Raw genomic sequence first — 23,463 nt, forward strand, 5'->3', positions numbered from 1 at the left:
AGAGAGATGGGGCCATCCCGGGTCGCGGAGACAAGGATAAGGTAGATGGGGCCGTCTCGGGTCGTGGAGATAAGGATACACGGGAGATGGAGCCATCCCAGGCTGCGGAGACAAGGGTACGGAGATGGAAGACTGAGAGCTGGAAACACTAAGACTGAGGATATCAGATGGAAGATTGAAAGCTGTAAGCAAGAAGACTGAAAGCATGAAGAATCAAGCTTGTGTGCTGTAAAGACACAGTGTTGAACTCTTGAACTCGAGATATCTATAGTGGTGTTATTCTGTTGTAAGATCTGTTGATTGTACCGGCCTGTGGTCTGACCCATCGGGATATTGGGGAATAACGAACGAATAATAATAAAACAGTCTGATATCTGGTTAAAGGAATTAGCGTTATTTCCGTACAGATTTGGCTGATTTTATTTTCTAACATTTTGTTTGCTCACATTCCAAGGTCTGTATATACAGAACATCAAAGTTATTGTTATTTTTTCCAGTTCAGTTCAGAGCATTGTGGAAAGAGCAGTATGAAGACAAATTTCCATTATCACTATACTGTGTGAAGCCAAGTGATACACAGGGAAATGTTGAGTTAAGTGGAAGTGAGGAAATTTTAAAACATTTCCCGATTTCTAAAAATTTCAAAAATAATAAATACTGTTAAGGTTGCCATTCCCTAGCCTTATCTATAACCATCATATGATACACAGTAAGTAGATCTGAAGAATTAAAGTTACTTGCCTCTACATTGGACATTTCCATATTTGCATTCACTGTAAAAGAAAATACAAAAACTTCAGATGTTGTTCTCGTTTTTTGTTACATCAATACAAAAATAATTTTAACGGACTTCTGCTCTATTATTTCTCCCAAAAATAAACTGAAGTCTTTTTTTCCATTTCTGTTATTAGCTAAACTTTTCCAGTGCAAAAATTATGCTGAGCCGCTGGCTGCAAAAATGGTAGTTTACTGGGAAATTTGTAAATACATCTGACAAGTGTTTTCAAAGATGATGTTTAGACAGATGTATTCAATCTTAGAATCCTAGAAAGTTACAGCTAAGAAACAGCTCATTTGGCCCGTCATGTCTAAGCAAGATCAAAAGAGCGGATGAAGAGACTGAAGGATATATTGGAAAGCAGGTAGAAAAGGATAAGAAACAAGAGGTCCTCTGTCCATATAATAATAATAATCCTTGCTTTTGATATAACGCCTTTCACGTCTTCAAAATATCTCAAAGTGCTTCACAGAATATACTGCAAAGTGAATTGGCCGCATATATCGTGGGCGAAACACAGTAGCAATTGCGCACAGCTATGTTCCACCAACAGTCGTGGACTGATTGACCAAATTATTATTATTTTAGTTGTTTAGTTATTTATTTTGAAGGGATCCGCCAATTGACTAACAACCAGGTTCCTACTTACTGCTAGGTAAACAGATGGTTGTGGACTAAGGAGACTTACCGAACATTTTGCTCTGCCTGGGAATCGAACCCAGGTCCTCTTGTTTATGAGGAGAGTGCTCTAACAAATCAGCTACAGGACTCCACAGTCCTGTGCAGTGAGTTACAAATTGTGAGTGATGGAAATGTTTATTTACAAAGATTTACAAAAAATGTGCGGGACAGAAACAGAACACCGAGCCCAAACAGATCGCACCGGTATTTATACTCCACACGAGTCTCTGTCCACTCCTTATTCACTTCTTACCTTTTTATTTCCCTCTCCCTCATGTGTTGTATGAGTCAACCATTGCTTCAGGCAACGAGTTTCACAATCTCATTTGCCTCTGTGTGAAACAGTTTTGCCTAAATTCACTTTGAATCCTTCAGTTGTTAGCTTATCCTTGTGTCCCCTGGTTTCGGACTCCCCAACCAATAGAAACAACCTATTTATGCAAACAATTTTCTAGTTTCAAACATGATCAGTTCCTGCCTTAAGTGTCTCTTCTCTAGGAAAAAAAGGCCTAACTTATCCAGTCTATCCTGATGGCAGTAATCTGCCAGCCCTGGTATCATCCTCATAAACCTACACTGTACTCATTCCATCGCTGCTATATCCTTCTTATAGTTGTTAGAATATAGACTTTTTGTATAATGTTAGAATCATATTAGATGCTGTGAATGGGTTAACTTTTAAGTTAAGTGTGGGGGACAACTGGACTGACAGTCATGAGATAGGACACATCTGGTTTTCTCTGTTTTTGAAAGAATAACGGACAGGGGCAGGGGGTCACCTCTTATCAGTAAATGACAACAAGCCACAGAGCTAACGGTCCAAGGTACCAGTCGACACAGGATCTCGACTGAGCAATAAGTCGCTAGATTCTGACAGGGCCTGCCGAGCGACAGAAGGCAACCCTCAAGAATAGCAATTAATGAGCAAGTTGTTTAAACTAGAGGACCTTGGTACCATCCCGGGATACTGATAAGGAATAACCAGTCACTTAAAAGGAATGTACTAATGATCCCACACCACAAAATAATGAGCACCAGATACAGTCGTAAACTGATCAATCTTCTATCTTAGACAATTAGATCAGATAACAGGGGTCTTAAGGATAATGTGTATGTGTGCTGAGGCACGTACACCCCATGAGGTGTTCACGTGAACCCAGCATGATTTCGACCAGGTGATGTCCGCACCATGATTGGACGAACATCGGTATAAGAGTTCCGATAACTTTGTGTACGGGGCCGTCCCGGGTCGTGGAGACAAGGATACAGGAGATGGAGCCGTCCCGGGTCGTGGAGACAAGGATACAGGAGATGGAGCCGTCCCGGGTCGCGGAGACAAAGATACGGTAGATGGGGCTGTGCCGGGTCGCGGAGACAAGGATACGGGAGATGGGGCCGTCCCAAGCTGCGGAGACAAGGGTACGGGAGATGGAAGACTGAGAGCTAGAAACACTAAGACTGAGGATATCAGATGGAAGATTGGAAGCTCTAAGCAAGAAGACTGAAAGCATGAAGAATCAAACTTGTGAGCTGGAAAGACAGTGTTGAACTCTTGAACTCGAGATATCTATAGAGGTGTTATTCTGTTTATAAGATCTGTTGATTGTACCGGCCTGTGGTCTGACCCATCGGGATATTGGGGAATAACGAACGAATAATAATAAAAGAGTCAGATATCTGGTTAAAGGAATTACAATAATAATAATAATAATAATAATCCTTGCATTTGATATAGCGTTTTCACGTCGGGAGGACGTCCCAAAGCGCTTCACAGAACACACTGTAAAGTGAATTGACTGTATATTTGCGTTATTTAGCAACGTTATTTAGTAACGTTATTAGCGTTATTTCCTTACAGATTTGGCTGATTTTATTTTCTAACAGATTTGGCGTAGTCAGCAGGATTCCCCAGTAAACAGACAAGAGAGGTACAATCAAGCCTTGACGAACGTTTAATGATGTTGCATGTTTGAATACATCAACGTCTGATTGTTTTTAAAGGTGAATATTTGACTATATTAGCTAGGAAGTTTGTGATTGTCTCCTTGAATGTTTGAATACTTCAAGTAGAGGACAGTAGTTTTGAGTAAGCCTGTGGGTGACACACCAATGTGTAGGTGCGGCCAAGCTTGAGTAAGCCGTGGATGCCACACTAGGGTGTAGTCGGGACCAAGCTTCGGTCACTGTCAGGCATTTGAGTACGCTGGCGATCGCACCAGGCATTTAAGTGCGCTGATGTGCGTGTGAACGACATTCGAATATGTCCCTTTCCTGTCAAAATTAATTACTTGGTGTTTTCATACATTAAACTTGATTTTCCATCTGTCTGCCCAAGCTACTGGCCTGATTATGTCTTCCTGCAATCTTCTGCAATATTCTTCATGTTTGCCATACCCCCAGTTTGGTGTCATTTGCAAATTTTGACACCACATCTCCTATACCTTAATCCAACTCATTTATGTATATGGTGAAAAGTAGACACAGAACCCAACTGAAAAACACTTCCTACCTCTTGCCAGTCTGACACACACCCTTAACTCCAGCACTTTGTTTTTGGTGTCCTCGCCATTCCTTAACCATTCCGTAACTCTCCCACGATTCCACATGCCCTGACTATATCAAAGGTTCACCTCATCTTATTAAGAACTTGAGTCAGAATGGAGAAATCTGATATCTTAAATAATTACAACATTTATCTTCATCAGAGTCATAAATATTTTCATTGCACTCTCGGAGCAAAGGATTAATTAGAATAACATAATACATTACCATTCTTCACAGTCATTTCTTGTTATTTCACCTGGTTGCAGTATAATTCCATTATAAAAACATGTGCATTCAGGTAGGTTAACACACTTCATTGTATTTTCATCCAGATAAGGGGCACTTTCTGGGCAATTTGCATAGCAACCTATATTTAATTATAAAAAAGGAGGAAATATCAATGTGCAATATTAATATGTTATGAGCTACGTGTCATAGCCAACATTTTTGATAACAGAGATTATGCAAGGGATCCTAAACCTTCTTTGTGCATTTGTATCTTTTTATCTAAAACGAAAAGCAAATTCTTAAAAATATTAAGTTTAAGTGAAATTTCAATATTAAGGGATTAAAGTTACTTTGTGAAGTGCTTTGAGACATTCTCAATCAATGAGTCACAATGGAGGAATCTGCAAGGGCATTTGATATTGTGCTGACAATATTGAGAATGTCTTAAAGCGCTTCATAAAGTAACTTTAATCCCTTAATATTGAAATTAATTATATGACTAAAGATATAAAGTTAAAATAATGTTTAAATGCACCTTCAAGAACTTCAGAGAACTTTTTGCCGATATGATGGTCGCTGCATGTTTTTGATGTCATTATCCCACATGGTTTATAGTGCCAACTGCATTCACCAGGGTCATCATAATAGTCACAAAATACAGCTGCAAAATAGAAATTGTTACTTTGGGATCATCAGTCAGTTAGATAATTTCCAAAGGAAACACAAACTCTTTAAAACATGAAAAAATCATAGGTATATTTTACACATGTAAAAACATGTTAGAAAATGAAATAGAAAATATATACAATTGATTTTTCTTAATTTATTTATTACTTTTGCTTATCTATGTTTTTAGTACATCCTAAATAGGAGACAAAATAGCAATTGCTTCTCAGTTATTGTGAATGTGGGAACTAATACTTACGACACAGTTCAGGGTTTCTCCAGTGAATGCAAACACCAGCTTTATTGCAAGCTTCTGCATACACTGCTACAGCAGTACAGAAACCAAGATATTTTCCCTCCATGTCGCAGGCACAAGCTTCCTGGACGCAAGCGTCATAATAGGGCATTGGATCAACCTAGTAAGTTTCAGAGTGTCAGTGTCAGAAAAATATGTCAACATTTTTCCCCAATTGTTTTGCTACACCATATACTACACCATACCTTTTTATGGCATGCTTCAAACAGTGTATTTTTCATCATGCTGCATTTCCTTTGAGCCCATGATAAACAATACGGATTTCTTTCACAGGGAAAAGCTTGATCTTTTACATCAGAGCATGCTATTGTCGATTTCCAGCTGTTTCCAAATTCAATAGGATTAGTCACTAAAGAGTTCCATTTCGTTGTTAAATCATCTGCAACATTGCCGTTGAAATTTCCGCAGAGGCCACATACTTTGTTCTGTCATAAAAAAACATTTAAAAAAAAGATATTATATTCTTAGACTATTCTTTAAATAAAACAATTCTTCATGATATCGAGTGTTACTGATTTGTTATTTTTTCTTGTATAACAGGAACAAAAATAATATAGTGCCTTTCATGTCAGGGATGTCTTAAAGTGCTTTTTACAACTGACTGGGAGCCCCAACTAGAAGGGGAGGAGGGGGTAGCTGAGGATTGTGGGTGGTGGGGGTGAAGGGGCACTATTTGGCCAAAAGCATGGTCAAATAGAGAAGCTATTTTTCATAGACTTAATTAATCATCTCAAAGTCAGAAGAGCGATACTTCTCATATGCAAACAAATCTTTGAACAGAACTGGCCTCTACGCTATTAGACCATCTCTGCAGACTTGGCAAAAGCCAAACAGAAAGTGGGATGATCATGGATGATCATTGCTGTAAAACACATATGCAGATATCGAGTGAGGATAGGTTCAGGCTGGCTGTGCATCTAAAGAATAACCAAATGTTTTAATCAATTCAACCTTTCAAATGTGGAAAAACATGTAAATTATGAAATTGGCTCATGTTATGAATAATCATTTGTTTAAATGAATAATTAATACATTTAAGAACGATTATTCATAACATGAGACAATTTCATAATTTATGAGTGATTATTCATAACATAAGTCAAGTTCATAGTTTACATGTTTTTCCACATTTGAACGAGCAGAACAACCTAAAGAAAAGATAATGTTTGAATAGTATCACAGTTATCCCCCGCCCCAACCACCCTACCATCGGTGGCCGGGCCTTCAGTCTCTCAGCCCCTAGGATCTGGAACTCTATCCCCCAGTACCTTCGCCGCCTCCTCCCTTTCCTCCTTCAAGGCTGGTCTCAAGACCTTTCTCTTTGACCGTGTCCTTCAGCTCCCCTCTCGACGCTCTACCCCCTCCTCGCTCCCTCCCTTCCCTCCCCTCACCCTGACCATTTCCCCCTTGATCGGGTCCTGACCCAACTGTACAGCGCCTTGGGACGTCCTCCCGACGTGAAAGGCGCTCTATAAATGGAATCTTATTGTTGTTGTTATAAATTGCATCTCAAGATAGCAATTTTAAATGTTTCAGTGCAATAATGGAGTAGTTAAAGTTTTATTCTTTCATAGTGCTCTGTATTCTTTCCCATTATAATATTTCCCAGTGCAATTATAAATAACAACATTAATTCCCAAAGAAATTAATTTCTATAAATTGAGACATTTTCTATATTGGTAAATATGTGTGATTTTCAAAGCATACTCACTTTCCATGATGGATCCAGTATGATTGAAAGGCTTGTGTGTTTGTCCCATATCACAGTAAGCCCATTGAGAAATGTAAGGATTAAATACAATCCAACAGTATGAAGCGAATAGAAGGTATTAGTGCAATTTGTTTGACTACGGGAATTCTCAACTGTTGTCACTCTGCTATCAGTTAGAATTAATTCTTGACCCTAAAGGATAAGAAATAACAGTTTATAATAATGTTCAATTTCAATTTACTTGCGTGTAATTACAAACTAGTAAATAAAATACATACCTCAAGTATAATTTTGACATTTCTTGAGCATGTCACACCATTTTCACAACATGCAACACTTTCTGTAAGTACTTGGAGTGTACTCTCTTGGTCATTATTGCACTCATCCTGAAGATAAAAGGAAATGTCAACTGAATTTCCTCAATTCCTACAGGCTTTTACAAATACAATACACATTTACATTAGCACCTTTCATCTTGGGAGGATGTCTGAACATGCTCAATAGATCTGACTAGGATCTCCGTAAAATAAACTGAATCAGTGTACATACCATAAATCATTAATACTGAAATCTCTGAGTTAAAACTCCAAATGGGCTAAGAGTGGTACCCTGGCTTAGCTGGTAGCATTCTCATCTCTGAGTCAGAAGGTTGTGGATTCTATTCCCCAGATCAGGACTCAGAAGTCATAGACTAGCCTGACTCTCCAATGTAATACTGTAGGAACACTGCATTGTCGTAGGTGCCAACCTTCGGATGAGACGTTAATATAAGATCTCATCTGCCTGTTCAGGTGCCCATTAAAGATGCAATGGCACCATTCAAAAAAGAGAAGCGAGTTTCTCATGGTTTTCCTCCTCCAGATAAAATTGATCATTCACTTCATGGCTATCTGTAGGACATTAGTTTGCGCAAATTGGCTGCTGTGTTTACCTACAAATATACAGTGACTACACTTCACAATTAAATCTTGTAAAGTACTTTGAGATATTCTGACTACGTGTTCAGGTGCTATATGAAATGAAAAGATTATTAATTTTATTATTATTATAATCATGTTCTACATCAGGAAAATGATCCTATAATACCAGGTTCTGTTTTTCTTTTACACTAGGAAGGGCCCAGGTAGCTGGAATAATTAGCTGTATGGAAGGTGGATATGAGCAGTATGTTTTTTATAATTATTATGATTATTATTATGTATGTTGAGTACAGGTATGTGCTTATGGGTTTGCATTTATTAAGGAATTAAGAATTTTCCCTAACTCAATCTGTTTGTCAGTTAACACAAAGAAAAAAGTTCTGATTCATAATGCTGACAATGATATTTTTGTAATTGTTGCTGGTCAATTTGTTATGACTGCAAAAGTCTTCATATTATCTCAGTGTAGATAAAATTAATATATATTTTTGCCTGTTAATATATGGTTAATAACATGAACCTCTTCAACCTACCTCAACAAGAATATATTCACAGTTGCCATCAAAGTTGTATCTTTTCCCATCAAAGGTGATATAATGACCATCTCCATAAACTTGACAGGATTTTGGACATGGATTATCAGTGCACTGCCATGATCCAGCCTTACAAGTGCTTTAACATAAAAGGCAATATAAAACCACCGAACAATGCCATTCATAACATAATACGTTTTTGAATGTAATAAATCATTTATTTAATTTTGCTATTTGTTTAAACTCACCATTTATTGCAGTCCTTTTGGATTGTGGTGTTGACAGGATAGTTTATACCTCCAAATAAACAAGGACACAGTTCAGAAGCAATGCAATCTCCATTGTTGTCCTCCACAAGATCATCAGGGCAGATACAGCCAGGTAAGCACTGATCATTTGACTTTTTTAAAGGAAATGAATTAGCTGATTTTGATAAATGCCATCAAGAAAGCAGTCAATATATATTTTTAGAATGTCATAATAAGAATTTCCATAAAATTAAATCTATTCCTAAACTATATCTGAACATTAATGGCTAAATAAAGAATCTATATTTCATTCACTGTGCAAATTATGTAGCATTCTGTGTGTGTGTGTGAGAGAGAGAGGGACACAGACCAAGAGTAATACAACACGAAAAGAGAGAATTCATGGAAAAGCAAAACTAAAAGGACTAAGAATATATCTATGTTCAAATTAATTAGTAATTGTTTTCCTACATGATGAAGCTAAAATTGCAGCCATTTTCAATAGGAATTATTAATAATTACTCAAGGTCTGAAGGAAGTTCCCTTCAATACAATCTTCTTCCAGAACAGAGAGCTCTCAGGCATAATCTACTTTCATTATTATTTTGTAATTAATGATGCCTTTTATGAATTTTATCCTGATATTAAATGCATAAGTTAAAGCTGCTTTTCAGTGCGCCTAATGAAACTTGCAAGACAACATGAATTCTGTTGGATGAAAGAAATGATGAAAGTACAAATTTCACTTACACATAGCTTATTCCGTCTTCTGCATGCCTTTTCACAAAAAGTTTGATTTGTGGCAGAATTAACACAGTCAAAATGTACTTTTCCATTACTACATCCTACGGAAAAAAGAACAATGTTTGTTTATAAAATTACATTTTATTGATTTTGATTCAATTATTAATACCTATTGTTAGAAGTTCAAACAACAGCTCACCTGGCGCAGTGGTTGTGCGAGTTGTTAAACAGTAAAGCTTTCCATCTTCACAAGTACTGAACAAAGAAGAAGTATTATAGTTTATAATAATAATATAATAATAATCCTTGCATCTTCTAGACGTCTCAAAGCGCTTCACAGAATATACTGTATATTTTGTGGGCGAAACATGGCAGCCAATTGCACACAGCAGTGTCCCACAAACAGTCGTGGATTGAAGTGATCAATTTATTATTGCTTTTTTTTCTTGAGGGATTATTATCAGGGGTGTAGAGTAAGGAAACTTGCCTAAGATTTCGCCCTGCCGGGAATCAAACCCAGGTCTCTCCCTTGCGAGGTGAGTGCTCTAACCACTACAGGACTCCATAATGTGTATTATATGTGTTTACTTGTTTTACTCAGGGTGGGACAACCTTTTGGCTGCCCCAGGCTGAATGCCCAATTTGAGAAACATGACAACATTTAAACATCTTTTTCACCCAGGAAGGACTCCAAGGGAGCGCTTGACATTGCTGGCTGGATATTTCAGCTGGGGGTGGGATCCAAGGGAGGTTGAATGGGGAGGGGAAAAGACGACCAAAAGTGTGGTCAAAGAATTAGTTCTTGACATGTCTTGAATGAGGGGAGGGAGCGAGTTGGAGGGACTCTAGGAAAAGAACTCCAGAGAGTGGGGCAAAATGGTTCCCACACACACTCTATCTCCCCACTCCCAGTCACTCTCTCTACTCTCTCCCTCCCTTTGTTTCTTTCTCTCCCGCTCCCTCTCTCATTCTCTCTTTGTCTCTCTCTGTCAATGTCTCCCTCTAACCTCTCACTCTCACCTTGCACTCTCTCTCAATCATTCCTCCTCTCCCCATCTCTCAATCTCTCTCTCTCTCTCTCTCTCTCAATCAGCCATCTGGCTCTGGCAGCAGAAACGGCTGCTCTCCCAGCCGTGTGATACACTGCAGCAACAGCCAGCATTATTTCCACTCCTCACCCTATGTCCTCCCAAAAGCCGGCACCTACTGCTGCCATGAGAGAACGTTCACCTGGGAGAAAGGGAGTGGGCGACCCATGCTGGTTTCAGTCAATGTTTGTAGAATATAATGAAAGATTCTTACCAGGTTTTACCATTAATATTGACACTTTGTCCTTTTTTTATAATCAGGTCGCCAATATAACATGGACAATCTGATCTACTGATGCAAACTCTGTTGCTGTCCATGTACAATTCTTCAGTACAGCCACATCCATAGACAGGAACATCTTGAATGTTACAAGTAAAATCGTATTCTGATAAGGATCTACAGGAGCGGTTACACGATCTTATGTTGTACTCAAAAACATGATTGTTGGTGCATGGTTTATCTAGAAGAAACAAAACATGTGTCACATGTAACACATTATCCCAATAAACACATTAATTATCATTCAGCTGTCATTCAGAACTCTGCAGCTCATGTACTGTCCCGCACCAGGCTTCGGGAACACATCACTCCCACCCTCGCTCGCCTCCACTGGCTCCCCATCCCCCAGAGGATCGAATTCAAGATCCTCACCCTCACCTACAAGGCCATTCATGGCCTCGCTCCCTCCTACCTCTCCGACCTACTATCCCCCTACCTACCCGCCCGTACCCTCCGTTCCTCTGGCTCCGGTCTGCTCCACATCCCCCGCCCCAACCGCCCTACTATCGGTGGCCGGGCCTTCAGCCTCTCAGCCCCTAGGCTCTGGAACTCTATCCCCCAGTGCCTTCGCCGCCTCCTCCCTTTCCTCCTTCAAGGCCGGTCTCAAGACCTTTCTCTTTGACCGTGCCTTCAGCTCCCCTCTCGACTCTCTACCCCCTCCTCGCTCCCTCCCTTCCCTCCCCTCACCCTGACCATTTCCCCCCTACTCGAGTCCTGACCCAACTGTACAGCGCCTTGGGACGTCCTCCCGACGTGAAAGGCACTCAATAAATGGAATCTTGTTGTTGTTGTTGTAGATGGCTCCAACATGGTAGAGAATCAATAGAGAGTAATGTAAGCATACAAATTACAAATTAATATCTGATTTTCAACAGAAAAATTAAGGCATTTATTTTGCTGGGAGTGAAGATATTTTGCTCTGGCAGTATAAGTGCTAGTAAAAGTGCATAACTGGGTTTATAATTCCTGTTTTAGATTGCTTAAATGAACCAAAACATCCAATATCGTCACTCTGGGCCCACCAAAGTTAGGCATTTGTGTTGTAACATTGGAGTAGAGTCAAAGTTTCTAGGATCATCCCTTGAACATACTGACAAATGTTATTTTTCACCTTTACAGACTCAACTTCTTCAGGAGTAATATGTCATGTCCTATGAAAAAAAATCTCCTGTAATTTAGTTAAAATGAGAAGCTCAAAGATTTGCTGTCATTCCAGTCATGATTTTGGAAACCAAAAAAGGTTGACTCTTACCAACCAGATGACTTGGGTTAAAAGCGTGTATTTCAAAAGTTCCATCTACCTAAATTTGAAAAACTTTCGTTGAAATGCTTTCGTATATTCAAATTGTGTCCTCTCTGAATGGTCTTGGTATATCGTGTCTGTAGGTTGCTTCTTAGGTATCTTAGGAATTATGCATTTGGATATTTTTAGGTCCAGCAATTTATTTTCTGCCTTTATCACATTTTTCTATAAAAATATCCTCTCAGTCTACATTCCCGTGTTTCCTAAAACCTCTCAGTTATTGATATAGAATCATAGAAATCACAGCACATATAGACTGTAACTCTTCATTCATTCAGACACAAAAAGGTAACATTGAATCGCTTGAATTCAGTGACCACAAATCTAGTCTATTAGCCAGTCTATTATAATTGTTCAGCTGCATTAACCAGCGCACTCTGAATACCAGTGACAGAAAAACACAGAATAAGTTTTCGAGTTTGTTCAGCAGGAATGCATTTTCTATTTGAAGTGTGAATGAAAAATTTTATCCTTTACTTCTTCCCTTAAAGGTTAAACATGATTGCAATATACCACAAATGTCTCTTCCCCAATCTTTCACAATGATCCCGTTAGCAGCACACTCATGAGCGTATGCTCCCAATCCTGCACACAGACAGTCATTGATGTCCTCACAGCCACAGGTTGCAGCTACACACATCTACAAAATAGAAATGGAATAGATAGATTTTATGACAAAAGGTAGACTGAGGAGTCGTATTTGGTTAATTATACATTTATGTCTGCAGTATATAAAAGTATTTATTGTAAGTTTATGTGGCCTACAAGACAAACCTGAACTGGGCTTAATACAAATTAAATTAGAGGTTACATATCAAGACATAAATATTCACATTGCACTTTCAAATCTGTGACTCCAAGAATTCCTGAGTCTTCATAAAATATTTAAAATGAAACTGTTTTCTTTAATAAAGTAAACTCGGGCATCTTTTCACTCGTCACTCTATTTAACACATAGCTGATTCTATTTGCAGAATTTTTTTTAAGTACTTACAATGTAAAATTGATTGGATAACTCATCATGCATGGAGTCTTACATTGCAAGAGACCTCCTGCCCTATCCTGTGATTGGTGCGGAGGCTCAGTGGAGGTTGGCACGCATGCTCAGATGCATCGCAGAAGCCTTTGGTCTATTGAGGGCCAGTGGCATCCCACCCTAGCTCTAAAAGACCAGAGGCCATTGCAATGCATCTGAACATGTGTACCCAACCTCTGCCGAGCACCCGCACCAGTCATAGGCTCTTGGAAAAGTTTGAGCACAAGCTCAGATGCATCACAGAGGCCCCTGGTCTATTGGAGGGCCACTCAGGGGCCTGGTGCAAGTGCTCGGTGGAGGTTGGGTGCACATGCTCAGATGTAGATGTGGTGATAATGAAATAATTCTATTTGTAAACTTTACAAAGAATTCTTACATCATAGTATCTGATGTAGTCCACTGCAGAATGACATGTTGAGAAGACACCTGAAGGATCTTTCAAGTTGGAGCACAACTCCTTTGCGTATTTTTCTGAAACATAAAATGAATTGCTTTTTATTGTGAGAATGGATATGTCCACTGATTCCAAACTTTTCTAACAGCAGTCCCAAAGAATAATTGTAAGAAACTGAGTTTGAACATCAATTAATCTAGTAAATTCTATTATAATATAATTATATTTAGGGGGATAGTGGCACATTATATTTTGGGGCACGGAGGGTAGTACCAGTCGGATATCTGAGACATGAGGAAATCCATGCTTAGAGGTAGCTAAACCAAACTGAGAGTTCAATGCATCTCACCTACACAGGGAATTTCTCATATGAATGGAATGTACACATTTTCCCTGGAGGGACACAAGAGGGACACACTTTTGCTTGAAGAGTTAAAAGATGCTGAGTGGGAAGATTCTGTGCCTCTAAGTCTGGCCCTTCAAGTCCTGCTAATCAGCCAGGATGGCTGGTCTGTGATCAGCAGTGCCCTGGAGTACTGCAGAGCTGCAGGAACCAGACTACTGAGACCACCACAGTGATTCTGACACATCACCTTGGTGTCATTTTAGCTCCATGCCATAGACCTACCTACCTCTTCCTCTCAGACGATAGTTATCACAAAGTGAAGTTATTACTGTTGCAGTCAGAAGGGAAGATGTAATACAACATTACCATTTTCTGAACTAATGCAAGGCTGGGGTAGTGTTGCATCAGGACAATTGTCTTGAGTCTGCCAGGAATTCACAAAAGTAATAGCTGTATCTTCCACAATCCCCTGTGCAGTCAGAAAGTCATCACCTGCATTGTCATTGAAGGTGCCACATAAACCTGGAAAAAAAGAAAATTCGTTATCATTGATAAGCACTTCCAACATAGGAATTCCTCTTAGCTAAGAATTCCACGCAAAAAAATCCTTTCTTTTTAAGTAGCCTTGTACCTTTTGTAACTGATGGACTGACATAGTTCCTGTATAAATGGTTGCATAGTCACCAAAGTTGAATGTTATTTAAATGCATATTTTGTTACCTTTTGTGCTTCCCTTTGCCTCTTCAGACAATGATATGTAAAGCTGTAAGACAGGAGTGATTTGCACTTGCATTTTCAATCCAAATGTTGTTGCTACTTGTAGGTACATTGAGGACTGTTGAAATATTATTACTTCATCTGTGGATTAAAAACAGCATTGGTTTTAGTCAACTATTTATTTGCTCAGTTAACTAACACTTTTAAACTATTTTATTATTTCACAGAGCAGGACAATAATATGTGTGTACCTGTTTTCAGAGGTGTTGCTACTTCACGTCCATCAGAATAAATCCTGCCATCATTACTGAATGCATATATGGTCTATAAAAGGAGATGTTGGACTTCTGTCATTTCAGAAAGCCAATTGCCAGAACAAAAGTTCAATTCATACATAGGACAAATTCTTACCTGGTTCTTTGTTAACAAAATACGCTGTAAACATGTCTGTTTAAAGGCCGCTTGACATGGATTTATGTCTACTTTTATTGTCCATTTCTCTGTCTGGTGAAAAAAGATTCAGTGATGAAACACTCAGGGGAAAAAATATATCACCCAGACAGAATAATATGGATGATGTTAGTTATATTGATGTGGCTACATGATGTTATTATGAAAGCAGATTGTACATAATATAAGCAACAAATGTAGAAAAGTGGACGTACAAAGACAGCATAGTATGAGCAATATCCTATCAGAGTGTAATAACTGTTATCAAATGTGGTGATGTAGCTTGCTTCTTCAATTTTGCATCTCCCAGGACAGCTGAGACTGGTACACGACCATATTCCTCCTTTACAGATGCTAAAATAAAATAAAATATTTGTTTAACAAAAGAAATTAGAATTACTATTGAAACATTACAAAATGTAGGATTAAAAAGAATCTGACATGCATTGAAAGTCATTACCAAGCTTGACAGGGAGTCGTCCGTGCTTCTCCAAATTCATAAATCTTTCCACCATATTCACACGGGCATTCTGTTTTTTTGATGCATCTGTCTGTGCCTCTTAGGTTATCAAGAACAGTGCCTGAGATGTATCAAAACACATTTCTAAGTACACCCATTCAAGACAAAGTACAGTGGAAGCTGGTTAGGCCAGAGTTCCATTACCTCTTCTCGCCCAGCAGAGGAGCAGTGGCGATGCTTCCTCACTCCCATTGCCATTTCCATTTGACGGGAAAGGGACCAATTAGCGACGGCTCCGAGGTGATTGACAGCCTGAACCCACTTATGAATATTATGTACAATCTGCGCCATGCCCCGCTCTGCCTTCCCCCACCACCTCAACGTAGCTCGGCTCCACCACTGTCTCACACCGCAGGCCGCTGAAACCCTCATACATGCCTTCATTATATCGAGGCTCACTGTAAACTCACTGCTTGTCGGTCTTCCCAACTCCTTCCTCCACAGGCTGCAGATCATCCAGAACTCTCCCGCATCAGGCTCCGCGACCCTATCACCCCCATCCTCGCCCGATTCCACTGGCTTCCCATCACACAGAGGATACAGTTCAAGATCCTGGTCCTCACCTTAAAAGCCCTCCATGGTCTTGCCCCCCCACCCCCACCTCTCCGACCTCCTAACACCCTACCATCTTGTTCTCTCCCTCTGTTCAGCGGGCTCCGGCCTGCTCCACGTCCCCAGTCTCGCTCGCCTCACTATTGGCGGGCGGGCCTTCCGCCATTCTGCCCCCATCTGCTGGAACTCCATCCCGCAGTCCCTCTGCCTCACCCCCTCCCTCGCCACCTTCAAGACCCATCTCAAGACCCTCCTCTTCGACCGTGCTTTCGATCTCCCTGCTTCCCCCCCTGCCCTCTATCCTCCCCCACTCTGACCCCCAGCTCCAGTCTGTAACTTTGTCTGTCCAGTGCTTTGGGATGTCCTCCCGACATGAAAGGCGCTTAACAATGTAATTTTGCTGTTGTTTTTGTTTGGACTCCACCCATTGACAAGTGGCTGAGTTGCCAATCAATCATAATTTGACCCCTTCCATCCCCTCCTTTGTTTCTTCCTGTCCCTCTGCCCCCTCATTGATTCACAGCCCATCTTAAGCCGCTTGTGAATGGCTGGATTCCGCTGTCAATGACTCACAATTTGACTTCTCCCATCTCCATCCTGGAGCTCGTAACTGAATGGAGCCGCTTGAAACACAGAACACGCAAGCGGCACATTCAGCAGTGACCAGTGTGGTATTTTGGCCGGATTAACCGAATTGTTGTACGATTTAGACAGAATATTTAAAATAGGTAAGAATTGAATGAATCTTGAGCCTGCCCCGCCATTCGATAAGATCATGGCTTACCTTCTGACCTAACTCTAATTAGCTGCCCTATCCCCATATCCCCTAATCCCTCTATTTTTCAAAAATCTATCAGTCTTAGCCTTGAAAATGTTCAAGGACTGAGCATCTACAGCCTTTTGGGGTAGTGAATTCCATAAATTCACTACCCTCTGAGAGAAGAAGTGTTTCCTCAACTGTGGTCTAAAAGGCTGACCCTTAATTTTAAGACTGTGACCCCTGGTTATAGATTCTCTTAACTGTGAAGATGGGCAGCATCCTGCTCCCAGTTCTTTTCTAAATTGCTGCATTACCAATTTAAAGGTTTGCATGACATTGGCATATTGATTTTCTTCTTTGGAGAGTACTAATATCTACCTCCTTTAACACTTTTAGCAAAGATAAGTTATAATTAAAAGTGTGAAGCCTGCCCTGCCAGTTGGATTTACATTTTAGAAAATACTCAACAAGTTATTTTAAGGTACTACATGCACATGAATATAAAAGGAGCAGTGTTGTGCAAAAATAAACAGTTTTACAACATGTTATATATAAAAACAATGAAACAAATAATCTCATTTAAAAGATAGTGAATTTATTCCTATCAGTAAACTTGTATTACCTTCTGGACAATCGCAAGTACTTATGCATCGAGCACACTGTTGTTGAGGTTTGGGATCAGAACAGGTTGAAATACAAGCAGGTCCACAATCCTTATAAATCTGGTTTTCAGGACAAACGGGTAGTGCTGAAATATGAAGCATAAGTTAAGTTTTATTTTGATTAGCTTCATTTTACAATTTGAGCATTAATGATCTTCAGCTACAAAATACATCTATTTTTAAATCCTGTTTAACAATTTAAGAGTGAAAATTAGTTTTCTTAGGGCCATTCATCCCATCAAATGCTCCACCATTTCACTTATCATGAACGTAACAACAATAAGATTACATTTGTATGGCGCCTTTCACGTTGGGAGGATCTGGGGCCAGGGGGGGAGAGGGGAGGGGAGGGGAAGGGGAGTGACCAATGTCATGGTGGAAGAGGAGGCTTTTGAGGCGGGACTTGAAGGAGGCTAAGGAAGGGGTGAGGTGGAGTGACTGGGGGATGGAGTTCCAGTGGTTGGGGGCAGAGTGGCTGAAGGCTCTTCCGCCAGTGGTGGGGCGGGTGGGACGGGTGACGTGGAGCAGGCCAGAGCCGGCTGAGCGGAGGGAGCGGGCGGGTTGGTAGGGGTTAGGAAGTCACGAGATAGGATGGGGCAAGACCATTGAGGGCTTTGTAGTTAGGTGAAGACCAGGGTTTTGAACTGGATCCTGTGAATGTAACATCACTTGTTAAATGATAAATGATGAGTTTTTTTTTAATACTGAATGCAGTTTTAAATGTGTTCTACATCTGCTTTGGAGAGACAACTTACCACAATGTGCGTTTATTCTCCAGTTGTTTATTATTTCAAAAGTCTCTTTATTGCACCGCCGTGCTAGTTCTTCAAAAGTAGCACATTTGTTTTTCAATGCACACACATCTGCCTGGCACATTTTCATATACAGTCTTATTTCAAGCTCGTTAAAACATTTTAAAAAATATAGTGGTATTGTTTCACATTCCTAATAAAGAAAAAACACAAGAGAATATAATTAACAATATCCCACTACAAAAGCCCTCAAATAGTCGAATACATTGTGGAACATGAAGGTTCCCATAATTCTGGTTCTAGGGAATTGCTATATCCGTGGAATAGTTGCCATGGGTGAAGAAGGGAAATATGGAGATGGATAGAAAACCTGGAATATTGATCAAATGTTTCTGAGCATCAAACAGTATCAATGCAGAAATTTCCCTTCAAAAATGAAAGAAGTCAAGGTAGAGCCCATGACAGGGCAGATTGTATGTGGTGCATGTAAAAAGTGAGCTTGATGGGCTGAATCAAGTTTTTTTCTTATTCCATGATTTCTTATGAGTGTTAGTTATGACATTCTCATGGTATACTGAAATACCTATTCCACTATAATAATAGGATCTTCCCCACATTTCAAAGCAAATATACTTACCACCAATATTTATATAATAATAATAATCCTTGCATTTGATATAGCACTTTTCTCATCTTCTAGACGTCTCAAAGCACTTCTGTGCAAAAAGAGAGATGTTCATACTTGCTCAGAGCTCCTATTTGTTACCTTTATTTATTTTCTGAGGTGCTTGAAGAGGTAAACTTATCTTCAATGTGATATTGTTTGTCAATTCTACGAATTCATGAACTACAAAGTCTTCTTGCAGAATACTGCACTAATACTGCTACAAAATACATACAGTGCACACTTGCAGCATTTGTGCGGGACAAATTATACCATTAAATTAACTTTAAATAAGTGTATGTTGAATTCACTTTAATGTAAATGTAGGCATAAAAACAGGACATCAGAAAGAATGAAAAATCACACTGTTACTTGAGAAATTCTCTTTAAAACTTGCAGCTTCATAGCATTATCATGGTGGTGTTACATATGAGTGACTGACTAAAGTCACAGGCAGCATTGTGCAAAATGTTTGATTTCCCATAATTAATATTTCCTCATTTTGAATAACATACTTTAAATGTATATTTTATCATTAGGTTTGTGTTCTGCATATGTTAAAGGTTGCAAAAATAAAATAAATAAACTGGTAAAAGCTGGAAATCTATAGAATCATAGAAATTTATAGCACAGGAAATAGACCATTTGGTTTATCGTGTCTATGCTTGCTATTTGAAAGAGCAATCTATTCAGTCCTATTTACTTACCTTTTTACAGTTTCCCTTCAAATGACAGATTTTCAGATATCTATCTAGTTTCCCCCAAAATTACCAGGGCTCTCTCTGTCTCCTCATTGTTCTTGATCTCTCTTCAACCTTCCACACTGTTGACCATTCCAGTCTTCACCACTTCTCCTCTCAGCTCCACCTTCACAGTTCTATCCTTGCCTGGTTTTACTCTTTCCCATTGTCTCCATTTTGAATCTGCTAATGGCAGATACCTTATCCGTCATGTGAGCCGTTCTTCGAGGCTCTGCTCTTGGTCCTCTTCTTTCATATTTAGATGCTTCCACTCAGTGATATCATCCACAGGCAAGGGATTAATTTCCAAATGTATGCGGCTGACTCTCAACTCTATTTCTCTGCCTCCACCCTCAACTCCAGGACCACTGCTGTATTGATGGATTATCTGATAGACATCAAGTCCTGGATGAGAGCCAACTTTCTCCAGTTGAATATTGACCAGAAGAAGGCCCTCCTGCTTGGCTCCCATCAGCGGCTCCTCACCTCAAGCGCTGACAACATCACTATTCAGGGATGCACTGTCCACTTCAACCAGTCAGTATGGAGCCTTGGACCCAGAACTATGCTTTAAACCCCATAGCCGTGGCATGACCTATTCTGCCTTTCTCTGCCTCCATGACCTATTCTGCCTTTCTCTGCCTCCACAACATTGCCCGCCTCTGCCACTACCTCTTCCCTCAGGCTGTCAAAACCTTATCTATGCTTTCATCATGTCCAGGCTATGCAAACTCCCTGCTCACCAGACTTCTAAATGCTTCCCTCCACAAGCTGCAGATTATTCAGAACACTGCAGCCTGTGACCTATCCCTCACTAAGCTCCAGGAGCCAATCACCCGATCCTTGCCCGGTTTCACTGTCTCCCCATCCCTCAGAGGATTGAGTTTAAGATCCTCGTCCTCACTTTTAAAGCCTTCCACATTCTTGCTCCTCCCTAACTATGCGATCTGCTAAAACCTTATCTACTTACCCACTCCCTCTGCTTGGCCTTCTCCATGTCCCCCACCCTGCCCACTTACTCCCCCATCGGTAGTTAGGCCTTCAGCCTTTCTGGAACTCCATCCAGGAGCCCCTCACCTCCTCCCTTGCCTCCTTCAAGGCTTATCTCAAGACCTTCCTCTTTGATTGGCTGGTCATCTCCCCCTCCTGTGGCCTCAACCCTACTGGATTCCAACTCCCAGTTCAGGTGCAAACCCTTGACTGTCCAACATCTTGGGACATCCTTCTGACATGAAAGGCACTGTATAAATGCAATTTATTGCTGCTGTTGTTGTAAAAAATAATAAAAGCCTCAACCACAACTCTCGGGAGGGTATCCTAACAACTTTGTGCAAAAACATTTCATCTGATCTCTTTGCTAATTTACTTCATTGGTAAATATCTTAAATTGATGCTCCCCAGTCATTGGTTCACTGACTAGTAGAAATAAATTCTCCCTACATAGTCTAGCAAACCCTATAATAATTTCAATTTACCCTTCTCTGTTCCAGTAAAAATAGGCACATTTCTTCCATTCCCATAGGTAAAACAACTCATCCCAGGCAAAACCTACAGCAGATCAAAAGAAAAAAAACGAAAATTTTCTCCAGATATAAACTTACATCAGCTGATTGACATGACAAATCTGTAGTGGAGTTGCTATAACAAAATTGGCCCAAAACATCCAGCTTATTTTCTTGAAAAAAAGTTGAATCTGAAAGAAAACCCCCAAGATACAACATCATCAAGCTCATGAAAAAACATACACTTGAGTATTATATACTTGTGAGCCACAACAAGGAAATGATCAAATTATACAATTGATTCATCAATAACATAATCAGACCCTTGAGTTTCAGGCAAACAAAACAAAATCCAGTTTTTTTTTACCATAAATATTGTTGGTATCTTCAAAATTCCCACAAAGACCACATAATTGCCCTTGGTATTCAGCATCAACAGCTACCTGTAAACAAAAGTACATAAAGTGTTTACTAACAATATTAACTAATTCATTACTTAAAAAGTTCCTTCTATTTTTCAAAGCTTTTACCTTTTTTGGGAATCATTGCAGTGTTTATTGACAGGAGTCAAAAGAATTTACTCAAATTTATTTGTTTTACCCTCAAACACTACAGAAGAGAATAATTTGGGAAAGTGTCATATCTGCAGCATAACAACTATTTGTCATTGTAGAAGCTGACCCATGCTTCCAGATTATCTCACTAGGGTGAAGCATTTGGATAAAGATTAAGAGAGGATGAAGGATAAAGACCTGAGACACACAGGAAGTGAGCACGTGATCTTAAAATGAGAAGCTGTTGGACATGATATCATGAAGATGTTGGGAAATGTAAGGTTGGAACCAGGAAAGGGCCACAGAAGTAAGCCAAAGATAAGGGACATTGAAGTGTTAAGGGGTATGAAGAAGTCAAGGAGGATGAGGGGTAACCAGCTTCAGTTGCAAGGAAAAAGAATATCCTTATTAACTTCCAAACTGCTGCAGCTCTTTGATTATAGGCAGGTTGGAAGCTGGACTAGCTGACCTCAAAGAGGAGTATGTGAAAGGTGTAATCTAATTGAGTGTTCAAAGGGCTGATGGACTAATCGAGCAGATTTGAAGAACTGAATGACTTGCTCCTGTTTCTATATGCTTGTCACTGTCACCTATTCACGTAAGTCACCATGGTACACCAGCCACCTTCGGTCTCTTAAAGCACAGGTGCGTGCCGCTGAGCGCACCCTGCTTAAATCAAACTTAACAGCCCATCAGCAGATCTGGCTGGATCATGTCAATTCCTACTGTTCCGCCCTCGCCTCTGCTAAATTGTTGTTCTACTCCGAGACAATCTTGGAGGCTAAGGACAAACTCAGACTCCTCTTCTTCATCACGAGCCAGCTCCTCCAACCACCCTCTCACTCCCCGCCCATCCTCACCTCAAATTCAATCTCCCCCTCCCACTCTGGCCACTATCCATCCCTCCCTCCACACCTTCAAACCTGTTTCCTCTTCTCTCATCACCACCATAACCCGCATGAAACCGACCACCTGATTCCTCGACCCCATCCCTACCCCCTTCCTTACCTCCCAGCTCCACATCCTTACCCCTCTACTCACAGACATCGTAAACCTCTCCCTGTCCTCTGGTACTGTTCCCACCCCATTAAAAACCGCCATCGTTACTCCTATCCTCCCTGGTTTGCTTCTCAGCTTTGCTCCTTCCTCTCCCACTCCCTTCACCGAACCCCTCAATTGGGTTTCAGTGCCGCCCACAGCACAGAAACAGCCCTGGTTAAAGTGACAAATGACATTCTGTCCATCTGCGACCAGGGCCCCTCTGCCTCCTCGTCCTCTTGACCACTCTGCTTCTTTTGACACGGTCGACCATTCTATCCTCATCCACCACCTCTCCTCTCACCTCAACCTTCACGGCTCTGTCCTTGACTGGTTCAGATCATACCTCTCACACCGCCTCCTCTTCATCTCCACAAACTGTGTCTCCTCTAGCCCCCGCACTATCTGTGTGGCATTCCTAAGGGCTATGTCCTTGGTCCCATCCTCTTCAATATCTATATGCACATATATATATATATGTATGCTCCCTCTTGGCGACAGCATCCGCAGGCATGGGGTCAACTTCCACATTGATGCGGATGACACTCAACTGTACCTCTCTGCCTCCACCCTTGACTCCAGGACCACTGCTGTCCTGACAGAATGTCAAGTCCTGGATGAGAGCTAACTTTCTTCAGTTGAACATCAACAAGACCCGAGGCTCTCTGATTGGCTCCTGTCAGCACCTCCCCACCTCAGGCACTGACAGCATCACCATCCATGGTTGCACACTCCA

The 23,463-nt window shown here is 40.4% G+C and overlaps 1 protein-coding gene across 1 annotated transcript in view; it reads right to left on the minus strand.

Moving 5' to 3' along the window:
* The window catches only part of LOC103189555 (mucin-19-like), a 29,387-nt gene that overhangs the window by 2,807 nt on the left and 3,117 nt on the right, over positions 1-23,463 (minus strand). The window contains exons 6-20 of the mRNA XM_042335445.1: positions 21,503-21,578; positions 17,438-17,563; positions 14,537-14,674; positions 14,183-14,338; positions 13,453-13,547; positions 12,554-12,680; positions 10,761-10,918; positions 9,376-9,470; positions 8,378-8,516; positions 7,203-7,310; positions 6,925-7,116; positions 5,399-5,638; positions 5,157-5,313; positions 4,767-4,892; positions 4,229-4,370 (exon numbers count right to left, since the gene is read on the minus strand). Coding sequence (XP_042191379.1) covers positions 4,229-4,370; positions 4,767-4,892; positions 5,157-5,313; positions 5,399-5,638; positions 6,925-7,116; positions 7,203-7,310; positions 8,378-8,516; positions 9,376-9,470; positions 10,761-10,918; positions 12,554-12,680; positions 13,453-13,547; positions 14,183-14,338; positions 14,537-14,674; positions 17,438-17,563; positions 21,503-21,578 — 2,075 coding nt within the window. The remainder of the gene's footprint in view (positions 1-4,228; positions 4,371-4,766; positions 4,893-5,156; positions 5,314-5,398; positions 5,639-6,924; positions 7,117-7,202; positions 7,311-8,377; positions 8,517-9,375; positions 9,471-10,760; positions 10,919-12,553; positions 12,681-13,452; positions 13,548-14,182; positions 14,339-14,536; positions 14,675-17,437; positions 17,564-21,502; positions 21,579-23,463) is intronic.

Source organism: Callorhinchus milii, unplaced genomic scaffold (assembly GCF_018977255.1).
Source record: "Callorhinchus milii isolate IMCB2004 unplaced genomic scaffold, IMCB_Cmil_1.0 Scaffold5, whole genome shotgun sequence".
Classification (NCBI taxonomy): domain Eukaryota; kingdom Metazoa; phylum Chordata; class Chondrichthyes; order Chimaeriformes; family Callorhinchidae; genus Callorhinchus; species Callorhinchus milii.